Genomic DNA, 26,225 nt, shown 5'->3' with positions numbered 1-26,225 from the left:
ACTGCAGCCGCTGATGCCTAAATTGATTTTACCGGATCAATCAGGGTTCATACCGTCTAGATCCACCGCGCATAACACCCGGACGCTCTTTGCCCTATCACACTACTTGCTCCCTACCACGAAGGCGGCGGCGGTATTATTAGATGCTGCCAAAGCGTTCGATTCAATTGAGTGGCCCTATCTATATACCGTACTACAACGTATGGGATTTCCCCCGCTCTTCCTGCAGGGAGTGGGGCTGCTGTACGCAGAGCCAACGGCACGGATCAAGGTCAATAGATACGTTTCCGACCCAATCAAGATTGCGCGAGGCACGCGGCAGGGCTGTCCGTTGTCTCCGCTGCTATTTGCGCTAGCGTTGGAGCCGCTGGCATGTAAAATCAGGCAGAAGCACCATTACTCGGCGCTCCAGTTCCCACAGAGACCGCTTCATATCTCGCTCTATGCTGATGACATGACGCTATACATGCGTGACCCAGAGGTGAATTTGAGCCCGCTACTGCGTGAATATATAAAGTTCGGCCAACACTCTGGTCTCACTATAAATTGGTCAAAATCGGTGATCATACCCTTGACGGACACCACGAACCCCGGTCCAGTGGATTACCCGCTGGAGTGGCAGTCGGACCCGGTGAGATATTTGGGGGTCTGGTACCACCGCGACCCTGAGGTGGTGATACGCACGAACTATGGACGAGCGATCGAGACCCTAGAAGGTAAAGTGGGGCGCAGGATCCAGCTGCCGCTATCGCTGGCCGATCGCATAGCCATTGTCAAAATGGTGGTTCTCCCCAAGCTATTGTACCTGTTTCACAATATTCCGATTAAGCCTCCGGCAGAGGTATTTCATAGAATCTCAGCCATGACCCTCCGCCTTATATGGGGGGGTAGGCACGCTAGGATAGAAATGCGCTCCCTCACGCTACCGTACGCCCAGGGAGGATTTAGGGTCCCGGATTTTCTACTCTACTATCTTTGCGCACAAGCGCAATATGCGCATTACTGGTATCACCCGATCCCATTCCTGACACATGCTGCTATCGAAGAGGGGGACGCACACCCTGTCCCGCTGAGTGCTATACTCACGCATTAACGACCTCCACTGCATAGTCAAGACATTAACACGATAGACACGACCAATAGAGCTTGGTACACCATGGGGGAGAAAGCACACAGGCTGCCCCTTTATGCACCCGCACTACCGCTGCAACATCACCCTGAGCTCTCAGTTACTCAGGAGAAGGTCGGCATGGCGTTGCTTCGACAGGTTGGCATCACAAACATGGGGGATTTATATGAAGGTGGTGCTTTTAAGAAACACGAGGAACTGACATACATAAGCAACCAAATGCCACTGTTTAAATTCACATACTACAGACTACAGAGGGCGCTACAGAAGCTATACCCCATGTACCCAGAGGAACCACCCCCCCTGAACGCCCTACAACTGCTGATCACAACACCGACTGCCAATAAATTGGTGTCCAGACTATATGTGGCGATGCAGACAGACATTGATGACACAACACATAAGGCGTTGGAGCGTTGGAATGGTTGCCTACCGGGTCCACTGACAGAGAAGGACTGGGGTGTGGCGTGTGCAGTTACGGGGATGCTGACACCAAACGGGAACTTGCACATGCTGCATTACAAATATCTGCACCAGACGTACTATACCCCTGCCAGGCTACATAAGTATGGGTTAAGGGATGACGATAAATGCAGGCAATGCGGGGTAGACCCAGCAGACTTCATACACTTGGCATGGCATTGTGGAGCGGTGGCGGAATACTGGCAGAGGGTGGTGCAGATAGTGGGTGACATGGTGGGCACGCACCTCGAACTCACAGCGAGTACATGCTTACTGGGCACATTGCCAGAAATAAGGGCTAACAAGCGCAAATTCTGCCTGATTGCACTGCTACTCGCTAAGAGGCGGGTGTCGTGTTGGGGTGGTCGAATGGAACCCAGGGTCAGGCAGTGGCTTCAGGACATGACTTATTGCAAAGACACGCTGCAAACGTACGAGGAGGAGCTGCCCACAGGGTCCAAACCCAGAGACTACTGGACATATTTAGTTCAATATTTACAATCACACCAAACAGTGTAAAATTTCTTATTGCAAGGCGGCATCGGTCGAGATGGAATATGAGTATAATGACAACTATAGCATGATGGATGAAGGATGTTGTTGTGCCATGACCTGTGTTTTGTTTACATGTTACCACTGTATGTTCTGATGACATGCAATTTAAAAACTCAATAAAAAAAAAAAAAAAAAACAATTGTCAAGGTTCCACCGACCCCACCAGATCACTCCCCTGTCAGAGGACAGTCCGCCATAATTAGAGATCCCCACCTGCGTGGTGGGTCTCTCTATGTCTTGAATGCATACATCAGTGCAGTAGATTTCCTGAAGGCAGAGCAGTCTCTTGAACATGTGCTGTGGGGTTTTCTTTTGGCCCGCTTGGCATTCTGTTTTGTATTTTTGAAATGAAGAACTTTGTTCCAGAAAAATAAGAATGCAACTGCTTTTACAGGACTGTTGTTTGTTCTCCTGGGAGTCCAGGGGTCCCCGGGTCCAACTTCAGAGCCAGTTGAGGGTCCATCGGTGGATACTGGTGGCAACCTGGCAGTTTCTTGATTATGATGTGGCAGGAGTTGTGTCGATTTATGGCAGAGAACAGAGTAAATTGCCCTTGAAATCTGCCGTTTACAATAGTTTTCATTATCATTAGGACACTTCAAGGATTTCTGTCACAAAACATATTCTAACTATGCCATTGTGCAGGGGGTGCACAGCTATCGGTGCACATTTACAGGACATGCAGAGTATGCCACTAGTACTGTAAGTACAGGGCAAAGAGCATGGCCCGAGATAGGGCACAACCTGCTCACATTTTCTTTGGTAAGTGTGGATAGAGCATGACCTGTAGCTATTCCCATACAGTGCTGAACGTGCATGATCTTTGGCTGTGCCATTTCTTAACAGAACGTTCCTGTGCTAAGTATGTCCACGGCACAGGGATCAGTCCTTTAGCCTTGCTCTTTAAATAAAAGACAGTCTGTTTGCTTTTAAGTGTAGCTGGGAGGCGTGGCTGGTAAGATGGCCGCCAACATGCTCTGAGAGCTGGCTCCCAGACCCCGTTACAAAATCCTACATCATCCTCTCCCAGGCGCTTTGATTGCACGCATTACACTCAATAAAGCTTGGTGGTCCGGGGGAAGCCCTTGTTAGCTTTCAGGCTGCACCAGATGTGCCCATTTCTGGTGAGGTGGTCCCGGCGCCCGACTGCAATGGCGGCAGTGCTGAGGACAGCGGCCCATGTGTGAGAGCTGGCTGGCTACCTCGAGGATAAGTTTGTGCAGGGAGTGGCGGGGGACAGTTTTGGACGATCTAGGGGAGAAAACCCCAAGAGATGCGGTCGGGCGGTTGAGCTCCCCACGTTGATTCTGTGCAGGGCTGGGGATGGGATGGCATCGGGCCATGACAACTTGATCTGGTGACTTTTGCCCCTGGTTGGGGCCTGGGGCAGCGCACACCCTCCCGCCCGACTGTACAGGCGGCTGTTCTGGAGGCAGCGGACCGCATGTGAAATCTGGTTGGCTCGCTCTCTGCCACTCCATGAGACATCCGTGCTGAAAGCTGGAGGAGGCACAGCTCTGGAGAGCTTGGGGGGAGGCCTGCCCTGAGAGCCGTGGCCAGGCGGTCAAGCCCCACATTGCTTCTGCTCTGGGCCACAGATGCCGATACGTTGGCATTTGGAACCAACACATCGCCACGGTTGCATAGTTCACAACCAGTGCATCGCACTTGGAACCAACACATTGCACATGGAATCGACACATCCTTTGCTGCAGGAGCAACAGCCATTAAAGATAATGGGGTAACCCAGTAGCCCTCAGAACCTGGGCATAATGGTGAAGGCAAAAAACATTGGTTCTGTCGGGAAACAAACAAATTTATTTGAAATGTACTGAATACCCTGAAGAACCGCAAGGAACACACACAAAACCAAAGAAACAGAAATGGATTCGTGTTACTGGATGGAATGTATTAATTATTATATGGAAAACAATTAGTGAAACAGTGTGTACTTAATCAAAAATCACATGTAACAAAAATATACAATAGACAATACATAGAAATAATAAACCATCAGATCCAACTTGAAGTGCATAAACCACTATAGGCTGTAATTTCCTTATTCAGTATGTGGATTTGCATGGAAGCATAGGACAAGCAACGTCGACGTTTCGACCCAATATGGTGGTGCCAATTAGTATGCATCAAAGGGGGGTCTTCATCAGGACAAGAGATAGGTTGGGAACCTGGGACAACGATTTAATTTATTGGAAATAAATTCCTCATCTCTCTTACGCAGACAGCCGGCATCTACTTTGATAGTGAATTCTGAAGGACGGTAATTTGATTTGAAAAGGAGAGTGGTGCTGTCACAACAATCGCCACGTAATGGAGTCCGTGAACTGGACGTCTTTATCCGTCAAAGTCTCAGCTGCTACTGGCAATGTCAATGTCCTGATGAAGACCCCCCCTTTGATGCATACTAATTGGCACCACCATATGTGATTTTTGTTTAAGTACACACTGTTTCACTAATTGTTTAATTTTGTATGTGCTTTCTGGTTGGGTCACCCTGTAAACACTTCGGTGTTTTCCATATAATAATTAATACATTCCATCCAGTAACACGAATCCATTTCTGTTTCTTTGGTTTTGTGTGTGTTCCTTGCGGTTCTTCAGGGTATTCAGTACATTTCAAATAAGTTTGTTTGTTTCCCGACAGAACCAATGTTTTTTGCAGGAGCAACAGCAGCACATCGCATTCGGAACCAGCGTATCACACTCGGAACTGACGCATCGCCGCTGTTGCATTGAGAAAATCGCTGCATCTCGTCCACTGCATGGCTCGACACCTACTCCTCGCTGTGGCTGTACCTTCCATCTTCTTCTTTGGTGACCCAGCCAGGATCAAGGAACTTTGGTTCAGTGGGCCTAACTAGGTCCCTGTATCCAGCCTGTGTTCCATCGCAGTCAGCCTGAATTTTTGACTTTGTGTCGTGGTCTGGTATATAACGAGAGCCACTAACCTGAAAGCCGGGTACAGCAGGAACGATGCTAGGTAATCTCCTCCCCTAAGAGGTGATACCTGCGCGTAGTTTATCTTTACGTCACAAATGACACCCCTACCGGGGAAGGGAAAAAGGAAACAAAAACAGAGTTGTCGCCTGCACTTTGGACCCAATTGGCAAGAAAGGTGATGTCTCTCTTCGGGCTTCTAGCCCTATGCCCTGCAACGAGAATACAACATACATTCAGCAGGTTTCAAGGTCATGCACTTCCTAACCCCCTCCCCATCCTTAATCCACAGGTTGTCACTTACAATTGTAATAGCAGGGAGAAGGACATGGCAACAGGCGAGTTCTCAAAACAAATAACACCTCTATGGGATTGGTTCTATCATGCAGTCTTGTAAAATAGAGGTAAATGGATACTTATCCGTCCGTCGCGTGCCTGACAGTTTATGCACCAACGTTGTTCAGTTTCTTGCTGAAATCCGGCGCTATCATAAGCGCGCAATGTAATCAGCCTTCCATTCCTGGACCAAGGTTACGGCACTCTGGCAAGTGGAAAAACTGACGGGACACCGGGAAGTGAGATAGATAGGGAGGAGTTCGAATCACCGCTGCAGTGTCGCGTCGCTATGGTGGTCAGTAAAGAAACAGTGGCAAAAAGGTACTTCAGTCCTACACGGGACTTGGAGCCTCTACGGGTTCAGAGCAATTAAAACGCTGAGAGAATGCGTTCCGGGATAGTGACGATACACCCCCCTACTTCCGCATCTGGGACTGGAAGGCAACGGAGTAGTGGGTAGAGCTGGGTGCATGCGCAGCGCTCTCCTTCGTCTCGAAGAGCCTGCGTCGGTCCCCGGTTGAAATGCGAGCGTCTCGCTGGTTCGCTTCGGGGAGTGTGAGCGATGATCTTTCTCTCTGGATAAAGCCCGTAACGGCTTTGGAACGTTGCAGGCGTCGCGGTGCTTCCGCGCTGAGGAGAATATACGGGTCTCTCCTTCTGGTGGTATAGTATTTGGTATCCAACCTCGGAGTAGGAACTACGTGACTTCTCGGCAGGGTTCTGGAACTTGAGTGACAAGCACCGATTCACGTGGGGGCGGGGCTTATATAATGAATGCAGTTCTTCCCCAGTGCACCTTGGGAACTGTAGTTCATAAGCCCCTGTGTCATACATTCTCATTCCGTACCTGCTCTACGGCGCCCCCTCTGCTGGGCCATGACAGTACCCCCTCTCAATATCCGACGTCTCGGCGGACCTCCTGGCTTAGAAGGGTGTTGGGCATGGAAACGTCTCACCAGACTGGGGCCATGATCTATCTTCCGGCCCATAACCCTTCCAATCTACTAAGTAGTGGGTCTGACCTCGTAGTACCTTGGAATCTAAAATAGCCTGTACCTCATATTCTTCCTCCCCTTCTACGTCTATTGCTGGGGGTCTAACGGGAAGGCGTGTACTGGCGCGGCAAGGTTTCAGAAGGGACACATAAAACACCGGGTGGATATGCCACGTGGGTGGCAATGTGAGTTTCATGGCCACAGGGTTAATGATTTTGCTGATAGGGTAAGGACCTATATATTTGGGTTGTAGCCTATTGTTTCCCTTAAGTCGTAAATTTTTTGTGCTCAACCAGACTTTATCACCTACAGAGTATGTGGGTTCTGGGGTCCGTTTCTTATCTGCCTGTGATTTATCTCTTGCTCGAGCTTCTTCAAGATGTACCTTAGCTGTATCTAACACGGTTTTGAGGTGTGCGTGGTGTTCTTGAATGGAAGGGAGTTTTGAGATAATGGGATTGTCAAAAGGTATCATGTTGGGATGGAAACCAAAAAGACAAAAGAACGGAGATCATCCCAAGGATGAATGGGTGGCATTATTGTACGCAAACTCAGCAGTCCATAGGAGTGTACTCCATTTGTCGGCATGCATCAGGGTGAAACATCTGAGATATTGCTCCAAGGTTTGATTGAGCCTTTCAGTTTTCCCATCTGTTTGGGGATGATAACTAGTTGATAGTCTAGCGTCCACTTTCATTATTGTACACAGTTCCTTCCAGAATCTGGAAGTGAATTGGGTCCCTCGGTCAGTGATAATGACGACTGGTACTCCATGTAACTTAATCACCTGTTGTAGGAAGATCGTGGCGACTTTTGCTGCCGTGGGTAACTTGGGGAGTGCAATGAAGTGCCCCATCTTGGTTAGATGATCTATGATTACCAGAATTGTGTTGTTCTTACAACTAGGCGGCATTTCCACTATAAAATCCATGGCAATGGTATGCCAAGGAGCCGGTGGTGTGGGAATAGGTCTAAGGAGACCACTGGGTCTTTGGTGGGAGGCCTTTGCCTGAGTGCAGACGGCACAATCTGCCACATAGGTGGCGGTGTCTTGTCTTAATGTTTCCCACCAGAAATAGCGTGACATTGCTTGTTCTGTTTTTTGTCTTCCGACATGACCGGCTAAGGTAGTGTCGTGGACCCAGTGTAACGCTTGTTCTTGCAACGGCTTGCTGGGAACGTACAATTTATTGACGTGAAACAGTAGTCCTTCTTTGTGTGTTCTCCGTTGTGGCCCTTCCTGGACCCAAGCTGTCGTGTCCATAGTCTTCACTTGTCGTTTTACTTCGGCAAGGAAGAGCTGGGTGGAGATTGATGCCGCTGTCTTAGTAGGGGAGGTTGCCTTCTGTAAGATTATAGGAGATTCTTCTTCTGTCTCTGATACTGAAGAACCCTCGAGTACTGGCCTTGACAAGGCGTCTGCCTTTCCATTTTGTGGTCCTGGTCGATATTTAATAATGAAATCGAAATCCGCGAAAAACAGGGACCATCGTAGCTGTCGGGGTGTTAAGGCCCTGGCACTCTTCAAGAACAGAAGATTTCTGTGGTCGGTATAGATTTCAACGGTGTGTCTAGCCCCTAGTAGATGGTGTCTCCACTCCTCACAGGCGCGTTTTATGGCCAACAGTTCCTTGTCAGTGGTACTGTAATTTATTTCGCAGCTTGTCAATTTCTTCGAAAAGAAGGCAACAGGGTGGAGTTGCCCGGTGTCCGGGTGTCGTTGAGAAAGGATTCCTCCTAACGCGTAATAGGAAGCGTCCGTTTCTAGCATGAAGGGCAGGGATGCATCCGGATGTCTTAGAATTGGAGCTCTGGAAAAACACCTCTTTAGGTCTTAAAAGGCTTCTTCAGCTTCAGCTGTCCACTTGAAGGTGGCTCCTTTCTTCAGTAGATATGTCATTGGTTGGATGCGGGTAGAGAAGTTTTGTATAAACCTTCTATAGAAGTTTGCAAACCCCAAGAAACTCTGTAGGGCCTTGACACTTGAAGGTGACTTCCACTCTTGGATGGCCTGAGTTTTCTTTATATCCATGCACACCCCATTGGGACCAATGACATACCCTAAGAATTCAACCTCTTGAGTGTGAAAGAAGCATTTCTCAAGTTTTGCGTAAAGTGAATAGCTCTGGAGCCTCTCCAATACCGCTGCTACATGGTGTGTGTGCTCTTCTAACGAAGAGGAGTAGATTAAAATGTCATTGATGTATACGATGCAGGATACATCTAGTAGGCCCCTCAATACCTCATCCATGAAGTACTGGAAGGCGGCAGGGGCATTACAAAGACCAAAGGGCATAACTTGGTACTCGTATAAGCAAAACTTTGTTCTAAATGCCGTCTTCCACTCATCCCCCTGCCGCACTCTGACCAGATGATACACTCCCCTGAGATCCAATTTCGTGAAGAATTTGGCTCCTTTCAGTTGATCTAGCAATACCGGGATGAGGGGAAGGGGATACCTGTTCTTCTTGGTAATTCTGTTTAGGGCTCTCTAATCTATACGGGCCCGTAATCCTCCTTCACGCTTCGGAATGAAAAATAAAGGAGATGACACAGGAGAGGAGGAATGTCTAATGAATCCGTTGGCCAGTAACGAACTGAGATATTGCTGTAGGTAGGTAGTTTCCGCTTCCGTAAGGGCATAGATGCGGCTACACGGGATACTGGCCCCTGGTTCCATTTCAATAACGCAATCATAAGCCCTGTGCGGACGTAGTTTATTGGCTTCTTGTTCATTGAACACGTATTGATACTTCTGGTATTCGGGGGGTACCTGTGACGTACATCCTATATTCGTGGAGCTACTTCCACTAGCCAAGAATGCCGCAGGGTTGTCTTTCTTCGAAGGCTCTTCCTTTTGAACAAGAGCGCAGTGTTCTTTACAATAAGCCGAATTCAGGGATAATGTACGTGCGGCCCATTGGATAAGAGGGTCATGGAGGGTTAGCCAGGGCATCCCCAATATCAAGGTAAACTGAGGGGTGTCAATAAGATCGAATTGGATGGATTCCCGGTGGTTTTCTCCTACGGTCATCATGAGGGTTTGCGTGTGATATTCTACCGGCCCTGACGTTAGATCTGTGCCATCCACGGCCTTCACCATCTCGGGGATAGACTTTTTTACTGTTTGAAAACCCGTTTCTTTTGCATAGGTCTGATCCATAAAGTTACCGGTTGCACCGGAATCTAGTAAGGCGTGTACTGATACCACTCCGACCTCCTTAGCTGCTAGTTCCACACATACGTTCATATGAGGCACCCCACTTTGGATTGTATTGACGAGGGCAGGACAGACCTCTTTCTCCCAGGGTCTCAAACAAGGGGTCTGGTTCTTGTCGGAGCTCTCTAGTTTTCCGACGGTTCGAACAGGGTGTCTGTGGTGTTTACTTTTTGTGGGCCTTTTACGTCTCTGTACGGGGCCCGGGTTCTGGCCTTGCATTCTTTTATAAAAGGCTCTGACTTTCCACAATAGAGGCACAAGCGTAGCTTTCTCCGTCTTTCCCGTTCTTCTTGATTTAGTGGGCCCCGGATACCACTTATTTGCATGGGTTCTACCTCATCAACCACCGGGGAAGGAGCAGTGCTAATAGGTCTAGGTCGCGGGGTAGCGTAACGAGTCTCCATACGTGTTTTGTCCCCTCTCCTTTCTTGTAAGCAGTGATCTAATTGGACTGTGAGGTCGATGAGTTCATCGCAAGAGGTAGGGAGATGCACCACCTGCGCGAGGACATCTTTCAACTCGCCTCTTAACCCCTGGTAGTATAAGGACGTGCGCTTCTCTTGAGGCCAATCCGTTTCAGAAACTAGTCTATTAAACGAGGTAATATAAGTCAATAATTCTTGATTCCCCTGTTTCAAGGTAATTAGTTCGCGGTCTAGGGAGAGGGAGTGAACCTTCCGGTCAAACAACTTGCGCATTTCCTCGCAGAAGGAGTCGAAATCTCTCAGGGCCGGGTCATTCCGTTCGATGAGGGGGAAGGACCAACTGGCAGCGTCGCCTCCCAGATAGGACATCACGAAGGCTGTTTTGGTCTGGTCATCGGGAAATACTGCAGGTTTGCACATGAAATGCAGCTTACACTGCCCCATGAAAATGCCAAATTTCTTTGGATCTCCAAAGAATCGCTCGGGGGGGGGGCTAAAGGCAAATGTGCTGGCTGAATGACCTGTATAGTAGAAGGTCCCACACTACCTCCTCCTGCCTGTGGGGTATGACCTGCATTGGGACTACTAGTGTTTGGTGGTGGTAGGGTCCATTGCCTAATGTAATGCGCTCCTCTCTGCTCGCTGGGACCTGGGTGAGATAACCCAGCTACCTCTCGTCGCATAGTGCTCATCTCACTACGCAGTTCCAGCGCGTCCCCCCGAAACGCATCTACTTCCATCCTTAGGGCAGTCAGGGTTTCTAATACCGACGTTAGTACGGTGTTGGTGTCCATTGTTCAGGCTGTATATATCCGTGGGCTTGTCACTCTGTCGTGGTCTGGTATATAACGAGAGCCACTAACCTGACAGCCGGGTACAGCAGGAACGATGCTAGGTAATCTCCTCCCCTAAGAGGTGACACCTGCGCGTAGTTTATCTTTACGTCACAAATGACACCCCTACCGGGGAAGGGAAAAAAGGGACAAAGGAAACAAAAACAGAGTTGTCGCCTGCACTTCGGACCCAATTGGCAAGAAAGGTGATGTCTCTCTTCGGGCTTCTACCCCTATGCCCTGCAACGAGAATACAACATACATTCAGCAGGTTTCAAGGTCATGCACTTCCTAACCTCCTCCCCATCCTTAATCCACAGGTTGTCACCTACAATTGTAATAGCAGGGAGAAGGACATGGCAACAGGCGAGTTCTCAAAACAAATAACACCTCTATGGGATTGGTTCTATCATGCAGTCTTGTAAAATAGAGGTAAATGGATACTTACCCGTCCGTCGCGTGCCTGACAGTTTATGCACCAACGTTGTTCAGTTTCTTGCTGAAATCCGGCGCTATCATAAGCGCGCAATGTAATCAGCCTTCCATTCCTGGACCAAGGTTACGGCACTCTGGCAAGTGGAAAAACTGATGGGACACCGGGAAGTGAGATAGGGAGGAGTTCGAATCACCGCTGCAGTGTCGCGTCGCTATGGTGGTCAGTAAAGAAACAGTGGCAAAAAGGTACTTCAGTCCTACACAGGACTTGGAGCCTCTGCGGGTTCAGAGCAATTAAAACGCTGAGAGAATGCGTTCCGGGATAGTGACGATACACCCCCCTACTTCCGCATCTGGGACTGGAAGGCAACGGAGTAGTGGGTAGAGCTGGGTGCATGCGCAGCGCTCTCCTTCGTCTCGAAGAGCCTGCGTCGGTCCCCGGTTGAAACGCGAGCGTCTCGCTGGTTCGCTTCGGGGAGTGTGAGCGATGATCTCTTTCTCTCCGGATAAAGCCCGTAACGGCTTTGGAACGTTGCAGGCGTCGCGGTGCTTCCGCGCTGAGGAGAATATACTGGTCTCTCCTTCTGGTGGTATAGTATTTGGCATCCAACCTCGGAGTAGGAACTACGTGACTTCTCGGCAGGGTTCTGGAACTTCAGTGACAAGCACCGATTCACGTGGGGGCGGGGCTTATATAATGAATGCAGTTCTTCCCCAGTGCACCTTGGGAACTGTAGTTTATAAGCCCCTGTGTCATACATTCTCATTCCGTACCTGCTCTACGGCGCCCCCTCTGCTGGGCCATGAAACTTTGTCTCAATCCGGCACAACCAGATATACCAAATAAGTGCTTTTGCTTTTAAACACTATTTTACAGTTTATTCCTTAAAAATATATATCCCGACTTCTACGTGATGGATTTTTGTTGTTTTGTTCATTAACCTAAACTCCATTTTTGTCACCGGGTGCGGTATCTTTTTGTGTAGTGTTTTCCCTGTTTTACTGTTTGAAGTGCTGCACAAATACTTTACACATTACATCTTAAGTTAAGCCTGACTGCTCTGTGCCAAGCTACCAGACAGTAAGCCCAGGTTACTTTAGGGTGTATTTGTGCCTTATCCTGACTAGAATTGTAATTCCTGCTTGAACAGGGTGCATGCCTCTGCTGACCAGAAACACAATTTCTAACAGTCTCATTACTGTTCCTACTACTATTACACAAAAAAGGACAAGGTGGATATGCTATATTGACTTGCACATCATCATCAGTTCTAAAGCATAATTTTTCAAATATAGTATTCAATATATTGCATATTGGGTGCTAATACAGTGTTTGATACCTATCCACCTCAAGTATCCCAATCTTTGAGATCACAATTAACTCTCAAAATTAATTCACACTCCAAAAACACTGTAGCACACCAGAAAAAGTCATTGATTTTGTATCATTCAGTTCATTTCATATCACCGGATATCACAAGGAAAAAGTTCAAATATTGATTCTCGTCGAGTTGTTGATGATTGGCTTTATTCCAAATTCATAAAAAAACAGCCATTTTCAATTCACAGCCGACGCGCGTTTCGCCCAATGGGCTTCCTCAAGGCTCCAATTTGTGATGTGCCTGCATCTATTGCCTCTCATCAAGTGTTAGTTTCCTTTCTATTTCAATCGTGATAATTCTTATTAGTTATGGATGCTTTATCCGATGTCCAGTTTCGAATATATATGTCAAATCAAGTCGATTTTCGTCATTTTTGATATGTATAAATCATTCTTGGGGCCGTATTACGTCCATATCGCCATCAGCGTTTATGACCGCATCAAGTCAGAGGTTGTAATCTGACTTGATGCGGTCATAAACGCTGACGGCGGTATGGACGTAATACGGTCCTAAGAATGATTTATACATATAAAAAATGACGAAAATAAACACCAATATACCTCTTCGGTTTTGTATTTAAACAAGAAAGAATATCGGGCTGTAAATCTATACTTGCTCCGCCACACTGTATCTTTTCTGTCTTGTTTTTATTAATTTTATATCCACCTAGTGCCTCAAATTTCTTTAAGATCTCAAAAGTTTTTGCTTGGACCTCCTTCTCAGGCTTTATAATAAGCATGATATCCTTGGCGTATAGTTTCAATTTCGTTTAGTTGGTAGTGGAGGGCAGATATCAATACTGTTCCTAATTGCAATCACTAATGGCTCAAATAAAAAGGTGAATAGTACCGGAGACAGAGGACACCCTTGCCTGGTCCCCCGTTTAACCTTAACCTGGCCAACCTCCAAGGTGTTAATGATTACGTTGGCTTCTGCATTCAGATAAAATTTCTGAAACAACCCCATTATTTTGGAAGGAATGACAACATTTTGCAGAATAAAAAATTGAGTCTCCCAGACAACTAGGTCAAATGCCTTTTCGGCGTCTAAAAGGAGGACTAGAGCAGGTGTCCTCCAAGTCTCAAAATAGTTCAATGCTTCCGTTAAATAGTGTGTATTTGTGCCGAGCTGCCTACCAGCAATAAAACCGTTTGGTCAGGGTGAATCCAATGCAAAGCATTTTGATTAAAACAATTGGCTAAAAGTTTAGTGATTATTTTATAGTCAGGATTTAATAACGTGATGGGGCGGTAGGAATTAGGATCTTCGCTATCCTTACCCTTTTTTAAAAAACTGACTATATTCCCATTTCTGAATGACAATGGTATCGCCCCACCTTCTAAGATTGAGTTGGCTAACAGTAAAAAATAATCTGAGATGGCTCTAAGGAAGATTAAAAAAAATTCTGCCGGGAGGCCATCCGGGCCAGAGGCTTTGCTGCTTGGAAGATATTTAATGACACCCTCCAGCTCATCTTTTGTAAAAGGCCTCACCATGCTCATTTTCTCCGTATCCGAGAGTAGCGCAATTAATTCCTCTGGAGGACACCTCTCAGAGGTGTGATATCAATAATCTGTTGTTGGCCATATATGGACCTATAATGTTGTAGCATTATATCACCTATTTTTACCGGATCGTCAGTACGGGAAGCAGTGAAAGGACATTTTAATGCAGTTATCTGGTTAGGAGCAGCCTACTCCCTTGCCTGCCAAGCAAGGAACCTACCACTATAATTACTTTCTTCTTACATTTTTTTGTCTATGGTGTTGATAAAAGGATTCACTCTTAAGATAGTATCTTTCACTGAGATCCAGTTTAGCCTGATCAAGCTGCCGTTGGTTAAAAACGGAGGGGTTGCTAAGAAATGCGTAGAGAGACCTTTGTACTATCTGCTTTTTTTCCTTAGCTTTCCTAAGATTATCAGCATCTTTTTCGATGGCCAGCCCCCTAATGAAAGCATTGAATGAGTCCCAAACCATATGTAAAGGTGCAGAGCCATGGTTTCACATTAAAAATTATTTAATATCAGTTTTAATAAAGAGCACCCATTTCTCTTCTAATAGATATTGCCTATTTAGCATCCATCTTTTAGGGGTCCTAATATAATCCCCTAGCTCTAATTCAAGAATCAACATCGCATATCCGAGAATCCATTCTGGAGGATTCTCTGCTGGCTGAAATCAGGCTCCTCGAAATAAGAAAAAAATCGATGCGTGATGAAGTATGAAATCAACCTGACAAACAAGTATAGGCGATCTTAGTTGGAAATACCGCCCTCCAAGGATCCAAAATGTCCAGAGTCGAGCCATAGTTTTGTATAACTCTTAAAGTTTTGGGTGTCAGCTGTGTTTTGGACAGAACAGAGGAGTCGATTTTAGGATTCATCAAAAGATTTAAATTCCCTCCTAAGATCTATTCACCAGGTGCTTGAATTAGAGATTGAAAAAATTCCTCATACGGCATTGGATTGTCCTCGACTGGGGAATATATACTGCGAAAGTTAAGAGTCTGCGTCCTAAGTTACAGGTAGCCCAACACCACCTTCCACTCTGATCTTTTACAAAAGTAACAATTTCCGCCTGAAGTCTTTTACAAAAATAAATTGCTGTGCCCCGATGTAATGCCACAGATGAGGAAAATCCCCTTTAGGCTGCCCAGGACCTAAACATAGAGAAGTCTGGAAGCTTCCCTGCTGGTATATGGGTTTCTTGTATCAAAATAACCGCTGGATTTTCTGTCTTAATCCACGCCTCAATGGCCCTCATTTTCTTTTTGTATTAAGACCACTAATGTTAAAAGAAGCTACTTTCAAAATTTCCTTTTTAGCCATTGCAGCAGAGAAGATAATTAGGAGCTTTAGCATCATCGATAAAAGTATACTGCAAAACTATGACGATGGTAAATGGCCCCATCTGCGACCTAGCAGAATGTGAATCAACTAGCAAAATAAGAGTCTAATAGTACAGAATGGATGTGTATATATATATATATATATAATATATATATATATATATATATATATATGAATTTAAAGAATGGATTTCGTTTTTTCCCCATGCTCCCTTTTCCACCCCTGTGACCCCACCCAACCCCTTCAACCACCATGAGCTTACCGCCGTCTGTCATCTAAGTTTATCCACAAAATTTGTTGCAATTATTCCTGCGCTTCCAGGACGTTGCAAACCGAGCTACCTGCCCCACCATCCTCCTTCAGGAGATGAAGACCGCCAGCATGGGCAGGGAACACAACAAAGAAAAAGAAAAAAGAAGAAAAACGTAGTTAATGGATGTCCAACTGCCTACAGAAAATATATTTGAGAGAAAACAAGTACCAAGATAAAAGACCCGAATCAGTAATGGAGAACATTTTAGAAACATATTAAGGACATTTTTAAAACATTTATAAACCCATAACTTTAGCATAATGTCATATATTGATACTGAGTAGTCTAAAGGCCTTTCGGATTTCCCCATTGAAATTTGTTGCAATAATTCCTTTGCTTCTGGAACATTACAAAAAACGTGAAATCTGCCTTTAACTCGGACTTTTAATTTGCTCTGCTGGGCAATCGTTGCTTGTGCCCCCTGTTCCTTGAATAACTGTAGCATTTTTACGAACTCTTTCCGCCTTTTGGCTACGGAAGTAGACATGTCCGAAAAAATGCAGCTAAGTGGAACCTCTGTCGAAGTAAACTGTCACTGTTTAATAGCCTTAGATAGAATTTGATCCTTAACCCTATAATCATAGTCCATGGGAACTTAGCATTGGGAGGGAGATGGGCTGGTACCCGATGTGCTCGCATAAGGGTAAGATCACCATTAAACTCTGGGAGGACGTTCTTTTTAATAAGCAAATCTACCCACTGTAAAGGCTGCTGTCCCTCAAGGCCCTCCAGGATGCCCAGAATGCTGAGGTTGGAGCGCCTAGAGTGGTTCTCTAATTCCTCAAGTTTATACTCCAGTGCTGCTCTCTGACAATGAAAGGCGGCTACTTTATTGTTCATAGTTGAAACTTGGTCCTCCAATTGCGAGATCCTGGTTTCTGCTTCGAGAAGCCGTGTCGGCACCTGGTGCCATGCTTTGTTCGATTTTAGTTTGGCGAGCATGGATTACTGCGATCTTAGCAGATTGAGAGGCTTTCTGTTCTCTTATCTTGTCCAGAATCGGATTGAGGAGGCTATTGGCGTCCCATTGCATGGAAAAGGATCTGTTTTCCCAGGAGGGGTTGTCTTGAGCTACTACTAGCCTGCCTTCAGACTGCAAAGCCTGCGGGTCGGAGGACCTAGACTCTGCTGGGGTAGACAGAGCGTCGTCCACAAGAGTAGGAAGGTCTGATGAAGACCCTCCCAGAATAAGGCGCTCGCAGAGAAGGGGATGGCATGGAAGAGTGACCGTCATCTAAAGGATCTCTAGGACTCCCATTTTTACCCTGATTCATGAAATTGTCCATGGGGTTGTCAATTGGAAGGGGCTCATTCCCTGCCTCATTCCCAGCCGCCTCTTGTTCTGCAGATGATAGGCCAGGCTTGGCTTTGAAGAATAAAGGATACTTTTTGAGGGCCTTTGCTACTCTGGTTGAATCGGGCAGTGTTGGTGTCTTTAGTTTGATCAAATCTGATGAACTGATGGTACCTGCCCTAGGAGAGGTAATAGAGCAAGAGCTAGCGCTTGAATCAAGGTCCACAGAGGCACCACTAGGATGCTCTTGATTAGGAGCCTCAGAGCTTGCCATTTCGACGGTCTCAGTATTTAAATCAAAATCTTTCCTGAGCGCCGCTGCATGGTTTGCCCGGGCAGCCGCCTGACCAACTCGTTTTTTCACCCTCTGACCCAGGCTGGGAGAGTCAGAGTGGGCTTTTACTGTAGCTTTCGCTACTTTAGTAAATTTCGCATTATGTATTTGTAACGTTGATCCCTTAACAAGACAGCCAAGACATCCAAAGTCACTACCTGGGGCCCCCCCAGCGACCCTCAACCAAGTGGCGTAGGAGACATCCATACACCGGTGGGTAAGGAAGATGCGTGCACTTACTCCCTCTTGGAGAGAAACCTGGTGGTCCCAGTGGCTAATAGTCAAAGAGTAGAAAACTCCAACTCCCAGAAGCACCAGCACCTCTCTCAGAGAAAAACCTGGTGATCCCTCGAAACGTAATAAGAAGAGTAGAAAGCAAAAAAAAGGCTACAAATTCAGAGAGCGCAGGTGCCTGCACAGTACCGTTCCGCAGAGAGTACTAAGGCTCGTGATGCGCACAAATTAGCCAGAAAACCACTCAGGAAATGTAGAGCCAAACGGATGTCAGCATCTTTAAAGTCCATTCTAGTCCGTTGTAATCCATTATAGCTGTGTTAACAAGAGTGGGCAGAATGGGCACTTTAAAGTTTGTACAGACAGGGCTGCTCAGATGAACAAACCGGTGCGCTGGTGCTCGCGCTGCCCGGGTCCCATGTAGCTCCAGTTCCCCGTCTCCAGTTTCAATTTCCCGGTCTTTCTCTGGCGTGCATTAAGTATTCGCAGAGCTCGGCGTCTGCCGAGCGGCACAGCTGCAAACTCGCGGAGCGTCTGACGTCGTAAGGGAAATGGGGGGTGTGGTTACGGCGTGCTAGCCGGTAATCTGCATCTCGCCTCTCGGTAACTTATTTTCTTGACTGTATCCTCTGGTAAACATTCTCGAAACTCCAGAATACCGAACAAAGGTCCTCAGCGCATCCATCCTTTTAAAAAAATATTTTTCATTTTTTTCACCCCTATTACACACAAGAGGTACAGTGAAAGTTTATAAGCATGATTAATACAAAAATCACCACGAGAAACCAGTTTACATAATTCTATTGCTCATTCTGATCCAGTTCACGTATATAAACCAACCCAGTATTCCAGCACTGCCCACAATACACCAAGCAGCAGCGTGGGATAACATTTAGATAAGATAGACCCTTGATAACCACAAAAAGAATCACACACACTATAATTAGATGAAACAATAAGAATAAATACAGGATGAAGGAATATTAGATCCTATTAAATTCATGTCCTGCTGCTGACTGGTTGGATTCTAATACCCACAGCAGCTAAAGCTTTTAGACACCCAGGAAACGCGGTTCGAGTGTGGCAAAGATATAAGCCACAAGCTGTTTTTCTTCACCATGGGTCTGTGTCAACACAGACAATTCGTACCTTCCTAGCTCATGACAGTAAAGAGCAAAATCTTTGTCATAATCGGGTATTCCCCTAGTGCTGGGGCACTGCAGGATTTCTCTTTGAGCTCTAGGAAAAATCTCAATGTCTCAGGGTAGTGGATAGTTTACAACAATGTGTGTGTAAGATTTAATAAAAGTTAATGGTTTGTGGAAGGCAAAAATCAGATTAGCAGCAATTTATAATCAGAATGCATATGCTTCAGTAAATTGCAATCAAAAGAAATCAATCTTACAAAGCAGAAGTCTAACTAAAATGGGGTTGCCTCAATAGGGAAGGACAAAGGACAAATCAGTCCTCTCTCTCTGAGAAAGCACTCTAAAATCTCCCATTCTTTTCTGCTCTGATGTCACACAAAAACTAACATTTTACCCAACGGCACACTGTTCTAAAAAGACAGTCCAATAATGTTAAAACAAAATGATATAATTACGTACTCAATAGGTTTTCAAAGTTTCTTACAATACCAGCTTCTCTTTTTGTCCTTGAAAACTTATACTATCTGTAACAAGATAAGATAGTTGCACTAGTGTGCACACGCTATTCTTTAAAATAACATTCTACGATTATCACAATGAAAAGAAAATGTTTGTTCACACATGGAAGAATGAAAAAGAACATTGTACTCATCAATATTAAACTCCATCTTGCCCAGAGGTAAAATGTTCACTTGATACAAAGCAAAGATGGCAACTAATGTTAACTCATTTTGAAATTTAGGTCTACATTGGCTATAAAAAAACTCAACATGTTTAAACATAATTTCCCTCTACATTAGCATCAGCATAACTATGCGTTATTCAATGTAAAACATTTAATTAAAAAAAACCCTTCACAAAGGGTGAAGACACTAAACATTCCAATTTCTGTGACAACCCTTTCTTATCTTTGAGACATCAGAAACTATCACCTATGCTTCTAAGAACACTGTGCTGTTGCTACCAAAATTTCTAGAACATTTCTGGTCTCTGCTAGATTGTGCATGTAGAAATGGGAAAAGGTGTTCGCTTTCTCATGTTGACTATCTTTAGACTTATTTGCAGTATCGACTACTAAAAGAAGTGTCAGTGCAACTCTGGATTGATCTTTTATTTGAAATCTTTCTTAGAAGAATACTATTCTGCACCACTAGTATCTTACTCATGTGGACTGAACTTTCAGGTATATACCACTGGTGCTATCGGAGAAATATAGGAACCTCATGCAGCATCTTCCCTTAGATAGGAGAAAGCAATTATTGGACGTGCGATCACAAGTTCACTGCAAATCTTATATGCATATGGTTGGTCACTTTAGTAATAGCACAGAAAAGCTCAAAAAGATGGGGTTGGTAATGACCCAGAAAAATTCACAGTGGTAGATTTAGCTAAGTATTTTCATCCATCACATTTATTTCATCTCACTTAGTGTACTTTAGTTTGAGTGGAGGGCTCACACATGGGAACTAAACTTTTTGTGCTCAGAAATCTTAGCCTCACCTTGCATATGACATCGAGAAGGCAGAAATGGGTCTAAGGCTGCTTGTGTTCCTGTGTGCATTCTCCTTCTATGACAGATTCATCAACTGTTTGTCCTAGTCTGTGTCATGTTTCACAATACAGGTGAGAGTTCAAACCTTTATTAAATGTGTATTTGGTTTACCACATGTTTTGTCTCACCTGGTGATTTCTGAAGACAGTCATCTGGCAACTAGGCCAGTTCCTGTATTGCCCAGTATGAGAAAGTGGTTTATTAATTGGGATGGATGTGTGCCCACCACAAGTAAGAAAGTTACTATCGTGTTAGGTCCAGTCAAAGGTTTTAGTACCAAAACAAAACAGTTGGAAAAAATTGCACTCCAATTTATCAAAAGAGAGAGAAATTTAAGAAGGCAAATGACACCAAAACATTCAAAATCCAATAATGGGAATGTAAGACATGTTTTTTTAAAAGCATATTTTATAGAGGTATGAATTATTAAAGATTTAAATGGAGAAAGTGCCGACCACAATGGAGCATAGGCCAGCTAGCCTAAGTAGATTGGCCCCACTAGGGCCTGGAAGTAGGGAAGTTTAAAAAAAAAATCTCTGTCCCATTCTGAAAAGGGACTTGCCCATTTTTCAGATTAAAACTCTTCTCCATGCAGGACAAACCTGAAATTCAATTCAAGCTCTGGACTAAAACTTTTGAAAAAAGTTCCAAACCTTCTTTTGGTGCCCAAACAACCACCGTAGTACACTTCTTAGGCCCCTGGGACTTCAGGATGGAATACATAGAGACTCTCAGAGTCCACTGGTCAGCTGGGACTCTTCACAGAAATGCCCTTCTAACTTTTTTATATTCCTAGAGCCACCTATGGACAAGCCTTATGATCCTTAGAGATCTTCTGTACTTGGATTTCAAAGGGAAGGGGATCCAACCTCCTCAGATCATTCTCACAGGTGACAAATGCCAAGTGCAGCAGGTTCCTTCCGCCTGGTATCCTTTTGAAAGTTCAGCAATGCTCTGCTAAAGGTGTCTTGGTTTGCCACATTTATGCTTGACACCAACTAGTGGGTGGGGTTACTCTTGGGCACTCTCTAAGCAATGGGATAACATTTCCCAGGGCAACCGTAACCACTTTTTCAGAAGTTCCTGTTTGCCGTACTGCAAACAAGCCCAACACGCCGCATGCCAGTGAATTTTCATGATGACATAAGCCGTCGCCCACACTAAACTTAGGCTCTGAGTGCAGTGTGTGTGAGGAGGGGGGGTGTTACGGGGAAATCACCAGTGTCCTTCCACATCCAAAATTAAAACCAAGTTTGAAGCAGGCACTGTACCCACGGCCAATGCAGAGACAGTGGTCTGGTAGGACAACAGCAGGGTCCTTCAGGAACTAGACAGCAGATTCACAAGGATTGTCTTGGCATCCTCTTCTCTCCTTTTCAAGTGTGCCCCAAGTGTTACACGTGGCTCAAGAGACCTGTCAAGCTGATTCTGACAGTGTTTTATCAGGATGCCCATATTCTGAATATTCTGTGGAATTAAGAAGAGTCATCTCTGCCCATTCAGGTCGGCTTATTGATTGCTCCTTGGAGGTGTTTCAGACCTATTCCAGGGCTAAGTACAGTCTGGGGGAAGCTGAAGTGTTAATGCAAATTAGCCTCTTTGATATTCAGGCAGGGAAAAGGGGAATTTTGAACACTCACTTTTTCTTAGTATTTATTATAAATCCTATTTCACCATTGAAGTGAATTTTGAATAATGATTAAAACTATATTTGTAACAATTTTTCTGGTTAGTCTAAGTCCTGAGACAGCAGAAGTAGTATTTTAATCTGTACTCTGATTTTCTAAATAGGTCAGCTAGGCCTGCCACAGTGAAAATAGCTGTTAGGAGCTTTACACAGTAGGGACGTGGTGACATTAATTTTCTAGGTTTTCAATTTTTATATACCATGCACCCTACCTTGTGGCCTAAAAACATCACATAGGGCTCACTTACTGATATTTAAAATGGAGGTATTTTCTATAAAAGGGTTATTTTAACAGGTCGCATGGTGGGGTTTACACTGCAACAGTTCAGCTACAATGGTAGGCCTGAAGCCATGTTTTCCTTTGTCACATCAGTTGGTGTCGCAGTAATTGCTACAGTCCAAAGGGGACATTTACCTTTTCATGCCATGAGTGTATTTCCGCAAAGTTAAAATAAGCAAATTAGGAATTCGTCAATTTTTATATGTTTTAGGGGTCAGAGGACATTCACAGGGCACTTGACAGCAGTGCCCCAGTGTGCAAAGTAAGGGGCATTTTCTCACACCTATACCTTTGTGGCTTCTGGAACTTTTCTTTCTGCTCTTGCACATTACTTCTTTCTAAGAGGTGACAGAGGCTAGTCTGACAGAGGCATCTTCAGACCCTCTCGTCAGACTTCCAAGGCAAATAAACACCTACTCGCAACCACATTATTCTCTTGGCAATTTGGGGCTACAGTACTTTGTTTCCCCCAAACCTGAGGCCGTGGACAGATTGCCTCATACATTTTACAGTATTCTTTTACAGGTTTGTCATTCTCATTTCAATTTGTCGTGTCCAGAAAACAGCCTTTGTCTCAGCAGTCTTTCCATAACAAACCTGTAGTATCCCTTTCCTCAATAATGTTAAGGGTAAGAAAGAAAGAGGCCTCAGTCCAGGCTCATTCTCCCCTGGCTTCCTCAAACTAGGCCATCGTTCTAACCCAAGTTCACTACCGGGCCCTGCAGCTTGGGAAGATAAGACATTGTAAACAGGGCACAAACCAAGACTGCTCCTTTGCTGAGGACTAGGAACCAGAAAGACTAAGCAGAATGGAATTAGATCTTTAGAGCTGGGACAAATATAGTATCCAAGGCAATAATTTGCATGTAAGAGATTGGTTAGCAGATGGTTCACTTCTTATTTTTCATTCTTTCAGATCCCTAAGTCATATTGTAGTTGAAGTCCTGGCTCAGTCCTTCATTCTGCGACAGAATATTTATCTGAATTCCCCATTTTCATCATCCTACAGAGACCCTTAGTTTCACTATAGGATGCAGACGAGAAGCATAGGGGCTGGTATTAAAGATTTTTGTGACATCACAGAAGTACCATAATGTTAATCTATTGCTCTTCAAAGTTCGGCATATTAAAGATACAGGCATATAATATATTTTCCTTGTCATTAATAAAGTCTAAGATTTTTCTGCTCTAGCTAGGAAAATCCCCATTGTAGTGTTAGTCTACACCAAGCTGTGCAGGGCACAGGAACTTGGAACTTTGATGGCACTGTACCTCAGAAGGAGTGCCAGATTTATAAAGTAATGCAAGGGGATCGCAACTAGTTGATTTGAACGGTGGCTGCATCCTCAATGGAGCAGCTGAGGTTACACACTCTCTGTATTCCTCTGGCATAGTCTGCCCAGTTCTCCCTCTCTCACAGATCAGAGCTAAAACTGCCATCTCTGTTTCTCTGCCTTCCCACAAATAATAGAGACTCTCTTTTGTAGTAGCCCCCATTAAAGGCATAAACATCAGAAAACATTTTTTAAATGGTGTATAGCTAGTAGAGGGTTTGCATCAAAATTGTATGAGACCATCATCATCCCATCAGTCAATTTATGCTGGTGCCTGGCCTATATGAGCCACCGGATGTATGGGTAGAGTGCAGCAATCACGACTGCCAACAGGCAACTCCAGGTCAGAGGTAGGAAATGAAAATCCAGAAGGTACCTCATAACAGAGTGTGATTTAAGGATGCTGCCAGTGCACGGATACATTTTTAAACACTACCCTGCAAGTTGTAATTCTTTGACCGCCATCTGTCTTCAGCCTGACCCAAAATGGCAGCGAAAATGTATATGAAAAAAAATGCAAAAGGTACTATAATCAAAAAGCAGGGTTCACAGTGTAAGGTGGCAAAGCTTGTTGAGTAATGTTCTTTGAATTAATTAATACATGTATGACAATAAACATGTTTAACTAAGAACTTCTAAAGAAAAAAGAGAAATATATAGAGGTGAAGGATTATCAATAAGCCCACTGATAGCTTAGCTAATTAGACTAGGAGCAAAGAAAAAGCTACAGAAATTGAGAAGAAAAGAGACGTTTAAAAGAATCTTCAATTAATGACTGGATCTGCATCTAATGAGGCCTCCATTTTACTCTTCTATTCTTAAACTGAGAAAAATATTTAACTGTATTCTTTCTGATGTGTTTGTAGTGCTTTGAAAGAAGCTTTTGGAAAATTGCTGAAAAGGGGATACCGCCATTTTGACCATCAGCTAAGGAATGACCTTCTTGTGATAGCTACACTTATAGCTGAAAATCCTGGCACAGCAATGATTGTAAGTAACAGTCTTTCAATGTTAACAATATTGACAGATCTAAAGAAATGAGCATGTTGACCAATGATGATCCTAGCTTTGCATGTGTCTGAATCTAGGCTTGGCTTTGATGTTTGTTATTTGCTAGACACAATGCAATCTAGTTGCTAGATGCTATCCTTGTGATGTGCTGAACACAATAGATTGTGACATCTATTACTGGAGGAGACCTATTGTAACAGTATTCACTGGATCCATTACTCTGTGACATCTTTCACTCAATGAGACCATTTGTTGCATCATTTGATAGATGGAATGTTTCTGAGGAATACTTCCACCTGTAGAGCCCTCACCTGTTGAATATCCCAAGGCACCAGAATGGATCTTGAAACTTTTCATAGCTGTCGTATGCCAGTAGGCGGTTCTGGCTCAACCTCATCTCCTCAGAACGTAGGTGGCACCACCAACTCTGGTCCCTGCTGCCTCTAAAAGCACCAGCTTACTCTCAATTTTCTGATGCCTGACTCCAACACAGCCTTCTCCCTCCATGCAGTGATGGAGATGCTTAGGCATGCTGTGGGCCTCTCTTTTGTTTATCAGGGCCCCACTAGACCGTTTGGAGCTCTGTATGTGTTTCCGCCAGCAGGTCCCTCACAGGTAACATTTGACCCCACAGTTCCTTCTCAGTCAATGCTTCCAATTCCTTCTGGTTCCAAGACTATCATGGAGCACCACCAGCAGAGCCAGTCTCCTCACATCCACCTGCCGAGGCAAAAATGATCTTAATGCAATTCAGAAGGGAGTTTGCTATAATGGTGCAAAATCTGCTAGACCACCACAAAAATAAATTTGTGGTGGTGGTTAAAGATGGCCAAGATGTCTCCATGTAGATAATAAGGTCAGTCAAGGACACAGTGAACTCAATGGCTAGAGATATGGGCTCCTCAGTAACCCTGTGAATGCTTGCATGGCTCAAATCTACGATTTTCCAATGATGTTCAGGTGGTATTAATGAATGTGTCGTTTAATGGGACACATCTCTTTAGAGACAAAACTGTCTCTGCCACGGCAGGGACTAAGGCAGTAGAGTGATGACCCAAACTTTGGGCCTTCAGTCACCAACCCCAGTTTTGGAAATTTCAAGGCCTCTTATGCTGTTTCAGCTTCTGGCAACATCAGCTAGGCCAATCAGACCAGTAACAGAACCAGTGCTTTTCAGTTCATGAACAGAGGCTAGGGAAAGGTTAGCCAAGCCCACCAGCTCTATTCCTCCTCTGTTCCAATGGGAAAGCCACTTTAGCTTCCCGTAGAAGGAGCCCATGCTGCTGGTTGGGGGAGTGGGAGGGGCGGAGTTACCCTCCTTTCTACAGGCCTGGAAGGCCTTAAAGTTGGACCAATGGGTCCTACAAATCGTAGAACTGGGGTTCCACTACCCTTTCAACATGCTCTTTCCCAGATCCCCCCACTTCATTACATTCAGTCAAAAGATCACCTGCGGATCC

At 44.9% G+C, this 26,225-nt stretch overlaps 1 protein-coding gene across 1 annotated transcript in view; it reads left to right on the top strand.

Moving 5' to 3' along the window:
* The window catches only part of CFAP69 (cilia and flagella associated protein 69), a 630,939-nt gene that overhangs the window by 300,178 nt on the left and 304,536 nt on the right, over positions 1-26,225 (top strand). The window contains exon 9 of the mRNA XM_085631353.1: positions 24,621-24,744. Within this exon, the coding sequence (XP_085487479.1) occupies positions 24,621-24,744 (124 nt within the window). The remainder of the gene's footprint in view (positions 1-24,620; positions 24,745-26,225) is intronic.

The sequence above is a fragment of the Triturus cristatus genome, chromosome 10 (assembly GCF_964204655.1).
Source record: "Triturus cristatus chromosome 10, aTriCri1.1, whole genome shotgun sequence".
NCBI lineage: Eukaryota > Metazoa > Chordata > Amphibia > Caudata > Salamandridae > Triturus > Triturus cristatus.
The sequence above is the reverse complement of the archived record's forward strand: the minus strand, read 5'-3'. Positions and strand labels throughout refer to the sequence as shown.